Source organism: Protopterus annectens, chromosome 8.part0 (assembly GCF_019279795.1).
Source record: "Protopterus annectens isolate FY-2018-M chromosome 8.part0, PAN1.0, whole genome shotgun sequence".
In the NCBI taxonomy this organism is placed as follows: domain Eukaryota; kingdom Metazoa; phylum Chordata; order Ceratodontiformes; family Protopteridae; genus Protopterus; species Protopterus annectens.
The window spans coordinates 599,378,468-599,396,923 of NC_056741.1; the positions used below are offsets into that span (position 1 = coordinate 599,378,468).

General features: G+C 41.1%; 1 protein-coding gene across 1 annotated transcript in view; it reads right to left on the minus strand.

Annotated features, from left to right (window-relative positions):
* The window catches only part of PHF8 (PHD finger protein 8), a 3,148,719-nt gene that overhangs the window by 1,401,622 nt on the left and 1,728,641 nt on the right, over positions 1-18,456 (minus strand). The window contains exon 13 of the mRNA XM_044080095.1: positions 6,326-6,435. Coding sequence (XP_043936030.1) covers positions 6,326-6,435 — 110 coding nt within the window. The remainder of the gene's footprint in view (positions 1-6,325; positions 6,436-18,456) is intronic.

Sequence of the window (18,456 nt, forward strand, 5' to 3'; positions counted from 1 at the left end):
GCAATAATGCCCTCCAAGGTGTGTGCTACTGTCTAAATGATGGCCATTTCAGGGGTGCAGAGGTCCTCCGCCTGCAGCACTGGGCCTCATAACACCCTTGGGCAGGTGTTATTTATAGGTTCATAGGTTGGTACTAGGCTATCGGCCCTAGGGCCTATACAAACCTAGCCATAACAATTCCTTGGATATTTCTTCCCACAATATTTACTTCCCTGGATCCCTGTCTAGCAGGGCGACTGACATGATCCCTGGGGTGAATTTCCTATCTCCCATCCAATCGTCAAGATTCCTTTTGAAGAGGGTCAAGGAGGCACTCTGCTTGACATGTATGGGCAGTCTATTCCAGAGTATGGGGAGTCTCTGGGCCAGGAACCTATCCATCCAGCATGTTTTGTTCATTGTGATGACAAGGTTCAGATTCTTGGAGCGTGTAGCTCTAAGGGATTGGAATTTCTTTACGTGGAGCATGTCCAACAGCTCAGGGTTTGACATGGCCTTGTATGTTAAGCAGAGCTTGCCTCTGAGTAGACGATATGCCACAGAGTATAGCTGGAGTTTTTTTAGACAGTCAGCATAGGGCAGCTGCTTTAGGTCTGTGATTCTTTTAGTGAGATATTTCTGCGGCCTTTCCAGCTGCTGCAGATGTCTTGTGAGGTACATACCAAACACGGCATTGTACTCTATAATGGGTCTAATGAGGGATGAGTACAGTGGGACAATGACCTCCTTTTTTCTGGATGAAAAGCCCTTAGTGATGAGGTGTGCCACATAGAAGGATTTCCTGACTGTTGTGGCAATGTAGTTATCGAAGGTGAGACCACTGTCCACCTGTGACCCTAAGTCTCTCATCACACCTTCGGTGTTTAGTGTACTGCCACCTGTGTGGTAATTCATGGGTACATGTTTTTCCCAAAGGGGATAACTATACATTTCTTGGCATTAAGCTTGAGCCCATGGCTCTGGCACCAAGCATCCGTTTCTGTAAGGCTCTTTTGTAGAATATCTACATCATTTGGGGATTCGATAATGGCTCCCAGTTTGCAGTCATCTGTGAACTTTGTTAGCCAGAGTCCCTTAGTGTTGGCCTGTACTTCAGAGAAGTAGATGCCAAACACGAGCGGTCCCAAGACTGAACTCTGAGGTACTCCACCTGTCACTTGTCTAGAGCTGGTTTTGGAGTCGGGTACTTTTACAGTCTGGGTTCTGTCAGTAAGCCAGCTGGCAACCCACTGAGTGACATAGGGATTTATGCCCAGCTTAGTAAGTTTATCTGTGATTCCAGAGTGGGGGATGGTGTTGAAGGCCTTGGCTAGGTCCAGATAAGCTGTGTGGACCGCCTTACCCTCGTCCACAGCTCTGGAGACTGATTCGAAGAAGTCAATCAGGTTCAGGAGACAAGATTAGCCCTTCACAAACCCAAACTGGGTGGGGTCTAGTGTTTGAAGGTTGCCAATGTCTTTGTTTAGAAGTTCCATGATAATGCGTTCCATGCCCTTGCAGATCAGGCTCGTCAGACTGATGGGACAGTATTTCCCGGGATCCAAAGTGGATTCCCCCCTTGTGGAGTGGGATAACTGTAGCTGCGCACCACTCAATGGGCACGAAGCCTGAGGTGAGGCTATGATTAAACATGACACTTAGGTGAGGTGCCAGTTAATTTTGAAGTTCATGTAGTACACAGCCCAGGATGTCATCTGGTCCCATGGATGCTGTATTCTTGCTTTGGAGAGTGTGGTTTCTACCTGTGTGGCTATAATTACTGGAATTTTCAATCTTTTGGTATTGAGATGGACCCTTTAGGGGGTGAGAGGGGGGTGAAGTTGGCACTAAATTGATCTTCCAGGATACTGGCAATATCCTTGGGATCAGTATATTTAATGCCATTCTGTTGTAACTCAGAGCAGATCTGAGCATTGCCATTTACATTCTTGACATAACTATAGAATGCCTTGTCATTCTCTTTGGAATCTTTGGCAATTTTATTTTTGTAACTAGCTTTGGAGGATTTTATGAGGGATCTCAGCTTTTTACTGAGGCTGGTAAGGGAGTTTTTTGCATCCTGGGATTTTCCTCTTCTCTGCATGGTTTCTTCCTTCTGTTGTATAGTTTGTTTATGGCAAGGGACCACCAGATTGGCTTACTTTTTTTGGAGGAAAGCATCTTGGTTCTATTTGGGATTGGCACGATTCATGCACGAGTGGATGTACCCGTACAGTGCCTTAGTGCAGGATTCAGCAGTCGAACTTTCAGATCCCGTCTGCATGGGTGTCATGAAGTTTGTCACTTCTGACTTGAGTAGCATGAAGTTGGCTTTGGAGAAGCTTTTTTATGGAGGTTTCCTTATTGGGGGATGGGGGTGGGATATGGATGTCAAGGGTGATTTGCTTATGGTCAGACCTGACCAATGAGGGGGTGACCATTGGTGTGGACCATCTATCTCCCATGTTGGTAATTACCAGGTCTAGGATATTGGAGCCTCTGGTGGGAAAATGGATTAGTTGATCCAGGGCGATGGAATTTATGAATTCCAAGAACCGTTGGGAAAAGGTGTTGGTACACGAGTAGTTTTCCCAGTTAATGGCAGGGTAGTTGAAATTACCCAGTATTAGGGTGTTTGGTTGTATCTTAATATTTTCCAGTATGTTTAGAAAGGTGTAGTGAGAATCTTGGGGCATGGTTGGGGATCTGCAGCAAGCTACAATTTGGATTGCAGTCTTACCTAGTGTTAGTTGCACCTGGAGAATTTCAGATGCATTGTGTTTGGCAACTAGCCTGGAGGTGTGAATATGGACACTCCTCCACCTTTAGTGTTTCGGTCTTGGTTTATTGGCCGAAAAGTGCGGTAAGAGTTGTAGCCTGGTATTGCTGGGGTGCTCTCTGGAGCCTTGAACCAGGTCTCAGTTACTGCACAGATATCGATGTCCTCCATTTTTAGGAGTGCCTCGAGAGAGTGCATTTTGAGGTTTAGACTTCTAGCATTACCTTCAGATTTGGCATGCTTGTATCTGTTACAGTGGTGGTTTTGTCCTTTGAACCTTGCCTAAAAAAGGCACTATAAGGGTGGCAAGTGCTTTAGCCAATAACCTGAATCCCAGGGGTGACAGGTGCAGACCATCTCTGGAGAGCATCATGGTTTGTCGATCATGTCTTCCCAGGCAGACAGATACTGGATCCCCCTTGAATGACACCAGAAGCTTAGCCAATTGTTGAAGTCAATCATTTTGTCCTTGTACTGTGGTATCATTCTGGGCGAAGGCAGGATGTTACTCAGGGCTAGGGTCATACCTGCCTGGGCCACATGATCTGAGAGCACTTCCATGTCTCTTTTCATGTAGTCCAGGGAGGTACGTCTCAAGTCATTCACTTCAACATGGACAATGACAGAGTCATATTTGTACTTGTTGTGGAGTGACTTGAGGGCATGCGTTATGTGGCGGTTCCTGGCACCCGACAGGCAGCTGACTGTAATTTTCTCCTTGTTCAGCCTGGTGAGTGGGACATCAGTGTGCCTGACTATAAAGTCACCTAACATGCACCCTGTTGGCCATTACTGATTGCTTATGCATTATGATCGCAAAGATCGTGCCTGCCCCAGTGAAATCTAAAACTGGATTGCCCTAGCAAACTTTCAAAATTCACACACAAGTAATGCGCTGCTTGTTCAAGGACATCAATTTTCTGGATACCTGTAAAGGAAAACACAAAGATCAATGCACGTTAGGTACAAGCAAGGCACCCTTTATTACTTGCAGCAAGGAGACAAAGCATGTAGGTACAAGGTTTGTCTGATTTTCCATAGTTCAGCTTACAGTCTTCTACAAGTTCACAGAAAGATGCTATTATTAGATTTGCTGCTGACATGGTCAAATAATTGCTGTCTTGCAAAAACATGTTTTTTGAGAAAAACAACCTGGCCTTGAGTTTGTTTCAGCTTCCCTTAGTTTCTCACAATTCTTTCTCTAGTTCTGATATGATAAATTCAAGGTACAGTCCTGGCCCTCAATACACTTTCTGCTGACCATGGTGGATTTACAGACATCCATTGTTCTCTTTTCAGAGCTTCTAGCAGCTGCATATTTTCACACAGAATAAGCAGAATAAATGTATTAACTCCTTTTAACCCTTAATACACTAAACCTGCATATTGCAGTTATACATTTTAATACACTAAGCCTACATATTGCATTGCAGTTATACATTTTCCTAACAATACCACAGTGGCAATGAATGAGAAAGGACAGACAGAAACATCCCTGTATAAGAAACCGGTAAAAGCAAACACACAATTACATCTCACCAGCATGCATCTGCCCTTCATTTAAAACAATATTGTCAAACATCAATTTCAGTGAATATCAAGATTAGATACAGACACCACAACGACGCACCAATTAGGTACAGCTGTGTAAGACTTTATAAAAAAGAGGCTATGTTGATAAAAGCATGTTGAGAACAAAGGAGGACACTCTAAATAAGTGAGACAGCTCGTGTAGACCTCTATTTTATGAAAACAACGATGAAGAAATTATAAAAATATAAATAAACAAGGAGGTACAACAAATGAAATCATAAGAGTTGATGAAAACATATGCAGGTATATTCTTACATACAATAGTAATACATCATTGATTAAAAATATATGGAGTAAATATTACTTTTTACTCACTGATATACCTGAACTCAGTAACAAAATCAAAGATAATCTGATGTTTTGCTACAAAAGAAATACCCATCTAAAACAGAGACCATGTTACAAAGAACCAACTACTAAGTTTCTTTTTCACAGTAACAAACAAGGAACTCATAAATGTAATAACTGTTTTGTTCTTTCACATAAACAGAGAAATCTATTGTGCATCCTGTTTATGGTATGACTTTTGTTCTTAAAGCATATGGTAACTGCAACACTCGTAATCTGGTATACTTTGCAACATGTAACAAATGTGAGGCATATTACACAGGGAAAACCAACCAGAGATTCAGAGAGAGAATCAGACATCATTTATCAGAAATAAACAGATCTGTTATCACTAATGCACTTTATAAACATATTACGGAGACGGACAACTCACATACATTTTTAAGTTTATGGTTTTGAAGCACTAAGGGGTGGTGATATTTTTATGTTAACTGAAAAAGAACTTAAATGGATTCTTAGATTCAGGGCACAGTTTCCCCGTGGACTAAATGGTATTGTCTCTTTAAAACTTCACCCGAGGTATTTACATAACCAGGTACACTGGTCACATGATTATTTTTAACTGATATTTAAACTGTAAAGAGAAATCAGTTTTTACATGCCTGAAGAACCTGAAAGGCAAACATTTTAACTTGCTTTTTATTTGTGTATTAAAAGACAACAATTTTACCTATTTGTGGCTCCAGTTTACTACCTTTTATTTAACATGCTGCATATCTTGACCTGGTTAAGGCATTCGATAAAATACTTCACTCAAGTATTGTTGACAAGCTGTTTAAACTAGGTGTAAAATCTTACATAACTCGCATGATTGGCTGCTGGCTCACAAACAGGACCCAAGAGGTCAGGATTGCTGAAACCACCTCCACCAAGAGACCAGTCATCAGCGGAGTACCTCAGGACTCTGTGCTGGGCCCGCTCCTGTTTGGCATCTACTTCACCAAAGTTAAGGATGAAGTTCAAGGCCCCTGGCACACAAAGTTCATGGATGACTGTAAACTGGGAGATATTATACATTCCCCACAAGACACCAACATCCTGTGAGTGGGTTTAACACAGACAAATGACTGGTGCCAAAGCCATGGCAAAAAGTAATGCCAAAAATACATTAATAATGCCCTTTGGTAAACTGTCTGCAAGTTAATTAGTCCATCAATAAAATGCCCCTAAGTCAAGACCCTAAGAGCTTAGAGTAAGGGATCTGAGAACATATGTAGAAAGCAATCTGGCCTTTGACGAGCACATACCTAAGACAAGAAAATAATTTTATGTTGCCTAACTTATAGGTAAAGGTATGCATCTAAGTCCAAGGAAGTTATATAACCACTTTACTCAGCCTTTATCAGGCCTATCATTGAATAAAATGCCTCGTTTAGTATGCATCTAACCAGACACTTGCAACCGCTGGAATGCCCACATACGTTTCTAACTGCGAAAATTACTCGGGACCCACATGGTTTGGGATGTGTAGCTAGGCTTGTAAGGGCCCTAATGGTCATTAGCCTAGTAACAACCTATGAACACCACAAAGCCAGGCTCACAAAATACATTTTCCTATAAGCACTTGTAGCCTGAACAATGTCCATACCCACTACTCAGCAATAATCACTTTTCTCTTCCACTTACCACACTTCTTTTCCATTGGAAAGCGATAATCTCCACTTTTTGTCATCCAGGTTTGGTTCTAAAAGTATGCTTTCCTTAGTTTCTAGTAAACAAGATCTTGAAAGGTCAACCTGTGCAAAAAAATCATTATATAATAACTACTTTAACTGGAGTGTTGTTTTACATGAATGCTAAAACTAGTTTTAAAGCAAGTTAAAAGACTGAAATCAAAACACTATTTTGCATTTCCACATGCATCGTCTAAACTGGCATAATCAACATCAAGCCAGTATTAACTTTTTTTCCAAATTCACCACTGCTTTGGGAATGCAGTCCTGCTATAATGCAACCTGGTCCAGTAATACTTTATATACATTTAACAAATCATATTGGTGGCGCAGTGGTAGAGATGTCGCCTCACAGCTAGAGGTTCTCCTGTTCGATTTTCGGCTGAGGTGCCTTCTGTGGAGAGTCTGTATGTCCTCCCTGCATTTGTGTGGGTTTCCTCCGGGTACTCCAGTTTTCTTCCACATCACAAAGACATGCATTTGAAGCATTTCTCCCTGTGCCTCTGCTGAAAATTGCTTTTGTTCCAAGTCAGACTTTCCCGGTAAACAAATGTTAAATAAATAAAAAAATAAATAAATAAATGTATTCACTTCCATTTTCTTCTGTTTCTCTCCTATGAATATAAATAGTTAGATGCTATAAATGCACCTTTCTCTTCTAAAGATGCTTGCAAGAAACCCATTTTCCAATACTGAGCAATTCTGAATTCAAACTATAATTCTACACCATTATGAGGTTCACATTGTATAGTCATAACATTTTTCTACCTGCCATTCCCAGCTTTCTAAGGAATTCAACAGAGTCATATCCTAGAAATACGCCACTAACCCCACACCCATCTTCACAAGACTTCCTCATGTTAACTCTTTTTTATTTTATCATCGGTTTGTTTTGATGTCAAGGATGCCTGAGTGGCTTAATCCCACTTATAACACAGGACTGTGGAGATAACCTTCATACCTATAATGTGAATGTTACCAACTGTTATGAAAACAATGCAAGAAAATGTTATAAAGATAAAACACACACTGCTTGAAGATGCACAAACATATGTATAGGTGTGTATATATAGATATATATATATATATATATATATATTTATATATATATATATATATATACACACACACACACACACACACACACACACACACACACATACATACATATATACAAAGACAAAACAGGAATATATTGATATTTTACTCAGTAACAGAGCAAAATAAATGCAAAGTTGCACAAAAGGTAGGGAGACAGAGCAGTGGAAATAGCACAGCTGATTTCCAGTGAAGAGGACTTGAGTAGAAGCCACAGCTGAGGCATAAGAATACATACAAACTTTGTTTCCATGCCTGTCCATAGCCCTATGGTCTTTGCCATTAGGCAGAGGATTAGTAGATGGGGCAGTTTAGTAGATTTATTTGATTCTGTAGAAAATGCTACTGGATCTCAGGAAGGATTTTTGTACAGAAACATGACAGTAACAGGGACTTTATAAAACCTATCATTTTTTTTTTTTTGGGTGCTGGAGGTTGCAATTCTGGGTTCGGAGGCCTCTTAACACAGAAGAACTACTGAAAGCTTGGGAAGTCCTGCATATGACAGGTCACATCTCCCTTGTAAATCAGACTCTCTTCCTTCTCAATGATAATGTTGCATCATTTACAAAACAAGGTCCCCCAAAAGAAAAATGTTCAAGAGACAGTATCTTCATCCTTTGACTCAAAACCAACAGGACAGTGGATCTGTGAGGAATTAACCAAGGACTCCACCTCTGACTCAGATGCCTGTTCTTCAGAAGATTCACTAACCCTCTTATAATGGGAAGAGGACACAGGAGAAGAAAGAGTTGAAGAAATATTTGAGAAAAATCATTACCACTCTTTTGTAGAAGGAGCTGAAGGAGAAGAGTGCTTAGTTTTCTGTTTCTTCTTGGTGACATTCAACCCTTGGCATACATCTATAAGGATACTGGAAACTTCCTCTTGGGCAAAGATTTGAGGTATATCTTCTGGTCCCTCAGAGTAGATTAGCCATGGTTCCCCCCTTCAAAGCCATACTGGCCATCTAACAGACTGTGCCAAATGTGCCTACAGACTGAGCCTTACTGATCTCCAACTGGGTTGCAACAGTAGTAGCAGCATCAAACACCAGGTGGTTTGAGGGCTTATCAAACACCACAGCACTGACATCCAGGTGTGACAGGACAAGTCATCAGGCTTTGACTTCTTAAGCCTCTCGAGTGACTGCCAACCGACAGTTTGCTGGGAAGACTCAGAGGCCATCGTACTCCATGCAAGCTTTTTTGATCTCAGTCTTTCTAATCAGATATACAGAGAAGCTAAACGACTTCTCAAGGTTTCATGGATGAATGACTTTCAAATAGTGCACTCCTTATAGTCATGAGCAAACAGCCAACTGGCTCTAGAAGACAAACTACACCAGCAATTGCATTAGTGGGAGACTGGTGTGTATGGGTCATGTGGAGTTATGCCAAGGGGCACACAACCATGACCATACATACGCCAAGGGTAGAGTGCAAGAAATCTGCACCTCTTCCTGGCCTTAAGCTCACAGTGCAACTAGTACTGAAACACAGACATTTGGAAATGATACCTGCACCTGAGAAAGACCAGGTCCTACAAAATGGAGACCCAACTATATGCAAGCCCACGCATTAACCATTTCAGTCATATTATCAATTGAAACACAAGCCTACCAACCAGATGCTTTAAGGGAGCCTTTAATCACTGAAAGAATGAACATTCTTTTATCACTCTTCTTAAATTTGGAAATACCAGAGAAAATCCAAATGGGCATATGATGATGATTTTACTGATGGTAGTAAGGACGGAGGGATGACATGTTTAAGCAGGAAAAACCTGGCAGGCATGGGGGACCATACATATTAATCTCAGATCATTAAAAATGACAGCACCTACCTTTAAAAATGATAATAGAGGTTTAAAAAAAGAAGCACTTCCTTAATTTTCACCGTAGAATATCTTTATTTGCTAGACCCTATATACTTAGTGATAGAAAATCTTTGTAAAGGCTTAGTTTACTTATTTAATAAGGTATGTACCCATAAAAAAGGGCTGCCTTCATGAAGAACATCAGTAAATCTAGGAAGAGCAAAGCCAAATCTGATGGCTAAAATCATAGTGCTCTGCATAAATCATAGCAACTGAGAGGTATGTGAGGAATAATTATGCTTATGTAGTTAACATGAGATGTTACATGAGTGCATCCATCACCAGAGGACAGAAACTTTCAAAAACTAATTCTGAATGCTGAATGGTGGGAAATGATGCACAAAACTGCAGGATTCACCAAGGAGGGTTCTCAAGCTTATTTCTTCCACAGGCTCAGGATGGATGTCGAGGCTATCCAAGCATATCGGGATGATGGGAGTGTATATGCAACCCATCCAGGAAGGTCCCATCTCAGAAAAGGTACCCTTCCTTGACAAGACAATGACAAATATGTATACAAAGCATACAACTACCAGCGCAGAAGCAGATGGAGGACAAATCAAGGATCAAGATTTAGAAAAAGTAGAGGGATATACCAAATAAGTCCAAACCCTAAAGCTCCAGCTGAGACAATAATGGTTGAGGAAAAGCAAACCTAGTGGATAAAGTGGACATGTCACAAAATGTCTGCAACATAGTCATTTTTAAAGTAAACAGAAGATGCCTTTGGCATAAATATTTTCTAATGGACAGCCTGCCACCTGATGGCAAAATATCATGGAGTCTGTAGTCTAGCTGCAAAAGGCTTAAAAACTGTGATTCCCTTCCCTCTTAAGAGTGAAGGAGACAAAAAAAATGCTGTGTCTACCTAAATTCATAGAAAATAAATTCTTAACCGGATGGTTATTCTAAGAAATATAAATGTCTACTGTTGAAGTTCCCCACTTCTTCACTATGATCTCAAGGACCTTTTCTGTCCAACTGTAACTTGTAAAGGTTGCTCAAGGACCTGATCAGGCAGTCTGCCACTATATTCTTCTCACTAATTAAGTAGATCACTTGGAAATATGGAATTTTCTCCAAGTCAGTTCCCATGCTATCATAGCCAATATGCACAGTGGTTAAGAGCAAGTGTCCCCTTGCCTGTTGCTAAACCACATCACCATGGTATTCTCAGTCACTGTCTTCACGGTGCCTTAATGAAGAATTGATGTGAAAGTGTGCAGTGAATAAATTATGGCCATCATCTCTTTCAAATGTATATGCCTAGACATAGCTTTTGTGACCATTCCTTGTGCATCTTTTTGTCCCTCATTTCATCCTACCAGGCATAAACTGATGGGGCTGTTGTCAGGGATGAAGGTGGCCCTGGAATTGTAAAGGTGGTCCTGGAATGATTGGCTCTACCATATTCACCATCAAAACTCCTTCCTGATAAGGGAAATTAAGGGGAATGTGCTACTGAAAGAGCTGACAATTGCTATCCTAAAAGTTTGAGAGACGCTAATGAATTTTCCTCATGCAAAGCTTTGCTAGGAGAACAATTAAGATTGGGGATGACATGATCTAGTGCTTTCACGTTACCCTGAGTGTCAGGTAGCTCTTCTGGGCAATCAGAGTGAACAAATGATGTAAGAACAGGGTTTTTCTCTTATGCCTTGGGTGCCTTGCCCCCTCTGGCATCAAAAGCCTTAATAAAGAAGGTCCTGTAGGAAGCTGGAATCTATATTCTTGAAAATTAACTGTGATTTATCTCACATACGGGTTAAGCAGAGGGTGGCAGAACTTTTGTATGTTGAGTGAAATTCTCAGGTTGATTAAACTAAAGGTGATATACCTCAGGAATGTCTTAAACTCCAACCCTGAAAAAGCCTGGAAAAAAGGACAGACGGAATTGCCCTTGTCCTAAGACACGCAAACAATGGAAATGAAGTAAGAAAATAGCTGATCAAGCCAAATGGAAAAGAAATAAACTGGTAATGACTGCCACCCCCATCCGCTCATCCACCAAGAATTTGAAGCCCTGCCTGCCATCCTTGCAAATTCAGATGGATAGGGTAGGTGTCCTTCATGTCCTTTTTAAGTAGAAAAGGAAGCAGGGCTTGCAGCATGAGCATTCTGAATTTATAGACAAGAATTTTTTGGCCTGACCGTCTAGGATGTCACAAGGACCTATCCTTCAGTGATAAGAAATATAGTTACTAACAGAAACCTTTATGCCCTCACAAATAAGGAGTCACTCTAAACTGAGAATAGCTAGTTTAATCTGACTGTATGGTAGGGGCATATGCTGAGGAATGGGGAAATTTCACTAATTTCTATTTAGTAATGTGTAGACAATCTCCCTTACTCAAAGGTCTGAGCCTAGGTCAAACCAGCTCTACTTAAAGTGATGCCCCACCCAGACATGAAGCTGGAGATAGGTTTGCACAGTCAATATTGTGACCTTCTTTCACTACCTGGTGGAGACCTATACTGCTGCCCCATGTCTTTCTGCCTGCATCAGCCCACTCTGCCCTTCCCAGACTGCTACCACTTTTCAAAAGTTATACACTGTTTATGGTAAAAGGCCCACTGTTTTGTGGGGTATTTTCTGCTGTACCTGAAGGCAAGAGAGTGAAAAGACTCCTTCACTGACTGCACTGTTCTGTCTCTTTGAGCTTCTTAAAGAATTTTGATACAGTTTTTTCACTTACCTTTTCAGATGGCAATGCTGGCACAGCATGGTAAAGCCCTAACTATGACCATGGTGATATGAGTTTGATTAGTGGCCCAGAAGTTTATTGGAGCTGGCACAGGGGAAGACTGAATTGATGAGACTTAACCCTTCTCATCTCCCCTTGGCTGGGGGGGTGACTGAAGTGGGTCATATGTGAAAGGCACACTCTCCACTGTAGAATCCCCAGTGGAAGAAATCAGAGATCACATGGGGTGTCAGTCTACAAGAGGTCAGAGTTAGCTGATCACATTACCCATAGTAGCGAGTACTTACAATTTCATTCCTCCAGAACATCCAATTATTTTAATGTAATTTCTTCCTTCTGCTTTCTAAAGATTGCTCTTCCAGGTAAGTCTCCTTTATAACCTCCGATACTTCAAATATTTAGTTGCTTTCACTTTAAATTCCACTTTCTAGCAACTGTTTGTTTTTGTCAGGCAACAAAATTAAACTTAACAAGGCCTTATGATGTCTGGGCAATTCAGATCATGTGTCCCAGCACAAAAAATAAATTTCCTTAGTTACAGTCATTTGCTTGCCCGATATTCCTAACAGAGTACTAACTCTGTAGGGAATCTTTAAAATCAGCCAATTCATTACATTCCTAAAATTAAGAAGTTATGTACTCACCATAACGTTCCATCTGTGTTGTCCATTTTCATTCTTCCTCAACTCTTCTCAGATCCGACTTGGCCACTTCTAGTAGCTTATGGATCACAGAAAGCTCTCGAGTTCCTCCCTTTCCCATAATGCTCTAGTTCCTAACATACCTCAGATCTTGTTTGCTGCCCTTTATATCAATAAAAATATTAAGGTAACTAGCAAAAAACTGAGACTCAAAGAAAGGAACAAGGTTCCTTCAGTGTCAGGGGAAAGCTCAAGAAACAACGAGAGACTGGGATTTTGGATGCAGACCTTTAAAAATAACAATAATTATAAAGAAAATTATATTCATAAAGTAGAAATATTCTAAGCACTAAGCTAACATGGGAAGGGAATGGAGAAAGATTCTGCTGACAGAGATGACTTCTATTACGGATACAGACAATAGGCAAGAGGGGGCTGGAATTTATTGGAGAAAACTGGCAAAGGAATCAAGGTTTTAGGAGAAATTAACTGGAGAGGGAAATGTAATAAAATGGGAAGACGTCAAGAACTTATTTGTACTGTAGTTTAGAGACTGCCTTCCCTATCAAGGATTGATATCAGAGTATAGGCAAAGAAAAAGAAATAGAGGGGTCCTAAATGAAAGACCAGTACTGGTAGAATTTTTAGAAGAATCTAGAATAGAAGTTGCTATTAAGAAAGAAATAATTAGTAGAGTATATACAATATTGCATGCTAACTATAAGAATCAATGAGGCTATAAAGGATTGGGAACAGAGACTGGATAAGCGATTCACAAAGAAACAATGGGGGGATATATGTATGTCTCTCAAATATGCAACAAAGTCTAGAAGATTTAGGATCTTTGCTTGGAAGTGCTTACATAGGTATTTTTATACCCCAAGTAGACTCCAAAGAATTTTTCATCAGGTAGACAGTAAATGTTGGAGGTGTGATGGGGAAGAAAGAGGTACTTGGAGACATATTTTCTGGGAGTGTAATGAGTTGGAAGACTTTAAAGATTCCCTGCAGACTGCTGTGTTGGACATGCCTGGGTAAGTAAACTGGTGTAACTAAGAAAAATATTTTTTTTGAGCTATGATACAGAATCGGAATTGCCTAGACATAGTAAGGCCTTGCTGAGTCTAAATAAAATGGCTGCCAAAAAGCAATTACTAGAAAATGGAAATCAAAGTGTAAACCAACTATACTAGAAGTAGTGAAGATAATAACAGAGATAAAACTGGAATTGGGAACTTTAGAAAAAAGTAGGAGAAATTACATAAGAAAAAATGGGAAGTGCAGGATCAATAAATGCAGAGAAGGAACGAGGTTTAAAAGAAGGCAGGAATTGAATGAGCTATGCAACAGTTGACTGATAATGACTGAATATATTACAAGTGATACATAACGTTTGCGGCTACAGTTGTGTCAGCATGGATTGTAATGTATAATGTTTGCAACTGAAATTGTGTCAGTAGGATTTATTTTTCTTTATATAAACGTAAGATTGCCTATGTCATACATGATAATTTAATAAAGATGTTTCTTGTTTAAAAAAAAAAAAAGTTCCTTCAATGTCTTTGATGCATCCAAAAGAATGACTAAGAGGGAGTTGGTGGGAGGGTAGTTGAGGAAGAATGAAAATGGACAACACAGATGGAATGTTATGGTGAGTACATAACTGCTTTATCTGATGTCAATTTTCATTTGTTCCTGTACTTTTGGGACAGAGTCCTCAGCTACCTAAACCCCAGGAGGACTCTAAGGAAGGATATTTCTGAGTACCATTGAATCAAAAGCTGCTCTGCCCCTAGAGTCCAGATCTGATTTGTAATGAACAATAAAAAGTATGAGTACTGGCCCAAGTTGTAGCTGCACAAATATCATCTAGAGAAGCTCTAGGCAAAAAAGTAACCATAGATCTTGTGGATTGTGCTCTTGGTGGTTTGGGTAAGGATATGCCCAAGTTATTATAAACAAAGGTAATACAATCTGTTAAACATTTAGCTATTGTTACTTTAGAGATTGATTTGCCCAATTCTGAATCCAAAAAAAGATTCATAGGTTCATAGATCAGTACTAAGCTAACTGCCCTTGTGAGCCATTTTAAGCCTAGCCAATTATCCCTTGTGAGACTCAAACCCTGCACCTTGTGTTTGTAAGGCAAACACTTTAACCATTAGGCCACCCTCCCAAATAAGCAGTTGTTCTGTTTTTCTAAAATCTTTCGTTCTATGCAAGTAAAATGTTATTGTCTATGAATGTATTCTCCTTTATTTGAAAAATTTGGAAGGAAGTTTGGAAAGCTGATAGTCTGATTCAAATTAGAATCTGACACCACCTTAGGTGGAAAGGAAGAGTTGGTTCTTAAGGATACTCTGCCTTTATGAAAAATCAAGTAAGGAGGATTAAAAGACAAGACCTGCAATTCAGAAACCTTCCTGACAGAGGTAATTGCTACTAAAAATATAGGTATTAAATATTTTAGTTCTGATTTAGCTGAAGGTTGAAATGGAGACTGGGTAGAGCTTGCAATACTACATTTAAGTCACAAGGGGGAGTAAGGTCTTTAATAGGAGGTCTTAGGTAAAGAGTTACTCTTAAAAAGGCTCAACAAAGTTTGGAAGATGCTAGAGATGAATTATCTATTCCAACATGAAAGCTGGAGATGGCAGCTAATTACACTTTAATGGTAGAACAGCTAGCTCCTTCACTGAAGACTGATGCTAGAAATTCCAGAACTTTAAATACAAGAGCAGAAAAGGGATCTAATGAGTTCTCTTCTGCCCCCCAAAAAAGAAGTTTTGTTCTTACCATAACATTCCATGTGTGTTGTCCATCTTGTCCTTTATTCTCACTAATGGGTCAGATCCAATCAGTCTCGGCCTTTACATAAGCTCGAGGTCCTCAGCCAAGCTTGGGGGAGAGCTACTTGGTTTATCAGGAGAGAATTGTGGGTGGGTTGTACGAATAAAGGACGAGATGGACAACACACACAAAATGTTACAGAAAGAACATAACTTCTTTATGTGTTGTTGTCAATCTCGTCTTTATTCTCACTAATGGGGCCGTGTCCCTAGCTGCCTAATTCTTGGGTGGCTCATGGGAGACTATTCCTCAGAACCAAAGGATACTCTACTCCTAGAGGCCAAATCCAATTTGTAATGAGCGATAAAGGTATGTGGTTTAGCCCATGTAGCTGCAGCACAAATGCTGTCTAAGGGTAATCTGGCTTGTAAAGCTGCTGAAGTGGCTACTGACCTGGTAGAATGAGCCTTGATTGGATTTGGAATAGTCTTGTGGTTAGAGCTGTATATGAAAGATATACATTGTGATAGCCAATCAGATAGTTTTACTTTAGAAACTAGTTGGCCTTTACTAATGTCTGAAAAAGAGACAAAGAGCTGATCTGACTTTTTGAATTGTGATGTCCTGTGCAAATAGAAACGTAACTGTCTATGGACATCTAAAAGGTGGAGAGAGTACTCTACTCTGTTTTGAAAGTTCGGAAAGAATACTGGTAATTCACCAGACTGGTTGAGGTCTATTTCCGAAACAACTTTAGGTAAAAAGGAAGGGTTTGTTCTTAGAGAAACTGGAAGATAGTGCCTGTACAGCTATTAAAAGAAGAGTCTTCCATGATAAGAATTTCAAGTCAGATGTAGCAGAAGGTTAGAAAGGTGGGTAAACAACCTTTGACAATACAAAATTCAAATCCCAAGGTGGAATAGAGTTCCTGTAAGGAGGGTAGATTAAGAATGTACCTTTGAGGAATGCTTTACAAAGTTTGTGTGAAATTATAGCAGTACCATTGTCTCCTATGTGAAAATTATTGATGGCGGATAGCTGAACCCTAATAGTCACTCCAGCAGCTCCCTCACTGAATAATTTAGCTAAAAATTCCTGAATAGAATGCAAAGGAGCTGTAAAAGGACCTATGTTATTAAGATTAGACCAGGCCAAAGAACTCTGCCATTTACTTTTGTACACTTTTCAAGTACAGTTCTTATGGGAGAAAAGCAAATGTGTTTTACTGGAGAAGAAAGTCGAGGAAACCTAGCTATCATGGGAAAAGGAGCAGCCAAACTGTCAGTTGTGATGCTTTGCCAGGTTTCTTGGTGCAGAGACAAATGACCCTCAACTGCCTCCAGAGGTGAGCAATACGGCACTCCTTCAGGAATGCTGACAGGGCCCTCCAAAGAAAGATTCTCTGGAGCCCTGGCTATGCGGACTCCTCTGCTGCAAGATCGGCATCTACCATTATTGTTTCCCCCTCTGCCCCTGGGGGAACTCTTACCATATGTGTCATGGAAAGACCTGTGGGATTTTCTGAACCACATTTTCCCACTACTCCTTTGACCCTTTGGAAAAGGTTTGGTGGGCGCAGAAAAACGTATTCCAATGGCAGACAAGGTCTTGCCTTCTTGTTCACACCTGGTGCGAGTTTCTTTTACTTTCAGACCAAAAAGAGAGGAGCTGTTAAAAGGGGTGCCAACAAAGGTAGACTTGAAGGGCTCCACGAAGTCACAAATTCACATCTCCGAAGAGCAATACCTGAACCACCAGCTCTACTCGTTCCATCTGCAGCATAGGATATGAGCCTCATGGAAGAGTTTACTACAAAACTGAGAGTGGCAAGTGGAGCATTAACTTTATCTGCTACTGCATCAGCTACAACTCCTTGGAGGGAGTCTATGAGTTTCTTTAACAGGTCACTCTGTAGCCTAGTGAAATGGGTAAGGTAGTTCAGGGACTGAAGAGCAAAGGTCGCTGATGAACACACTCGCTTCCCATATCTATCCATAGTCCTAGAGTCTTTATTAGGGGGATGGATAGAGGAGCTGGTCTTGGACAGCTCCTTTTTAGTAGCTGCTGCCACAAACATGGCATCAACTGCAACTCCTTTAATAAGAAACCCTTTGTCTTTACATGCTGTAATGAACTTATTTGGCCTTCCAGGAGTAGGCTCTATGGAATCTGGGATCTCCCAAGCCTTCCTAGAGATTAAATCCATAAGCTTGTCAGCGGAATCACCCAAGAGGAGGAAGGGCGAGACCCAAAAGCTTTCAGGTAAACTGACTCCTCAGCAGACGGGGGGGGGGGGGGGGGGGTGGTTGGACTGCCAGTCAGCTCTCTGTCTTAATTCCAGGATGTCTCCAAAGGAGACATCATCAGGAGGTGACCATGAGGTCAGTGTCTGATGTGATAAAACTCCTTTGGGGAGTCACGGTTCTTCCTCTTGCAGGTCTTCTCCTAAGGGACCTCCTCGGTGGGAAGCTTTGGGGAGGTTTCAGCTGAGGGGGGAGTCCCTTGGTGGACAACCTGAGGCCTGGGGTCTCTGCTATCCTGTGGAAGGGTTACCTGACAGGACAAAGACAACTGTCGTATAGAGGGAGGAAGATCCAATGAAGGATGTGCCTTAGACTTGGTAGGAGTCATCAGCCTCCTCATAACCTCAAAGGCAGACTGCCCTCTCCCCAAGGACTCCCCCGGACCCAACAAAGAAGATGTTGGAGCTGAAGACATCCCCAGAAACAGCGACAGAAGCTCCGAGGTCGAGGTAGGAGCAGAACTCACCCGCACTAAAGCCCCGAGAGGCAGAGTCAGATCCAGAGAGATCCGAGCTGGCTCCGAGGATCCGACCAGGGAGTTTTGGCTCCTAGAGGCACCCTGCTCCAAATGGAGGAAAACACTCTGGGAGAATGTCTGCTCCGAGGAAACCGATGATCCTGGAGCCGACACAGTCACGATCTGGAGATCGGAATCTTCCAGCTTCGAAA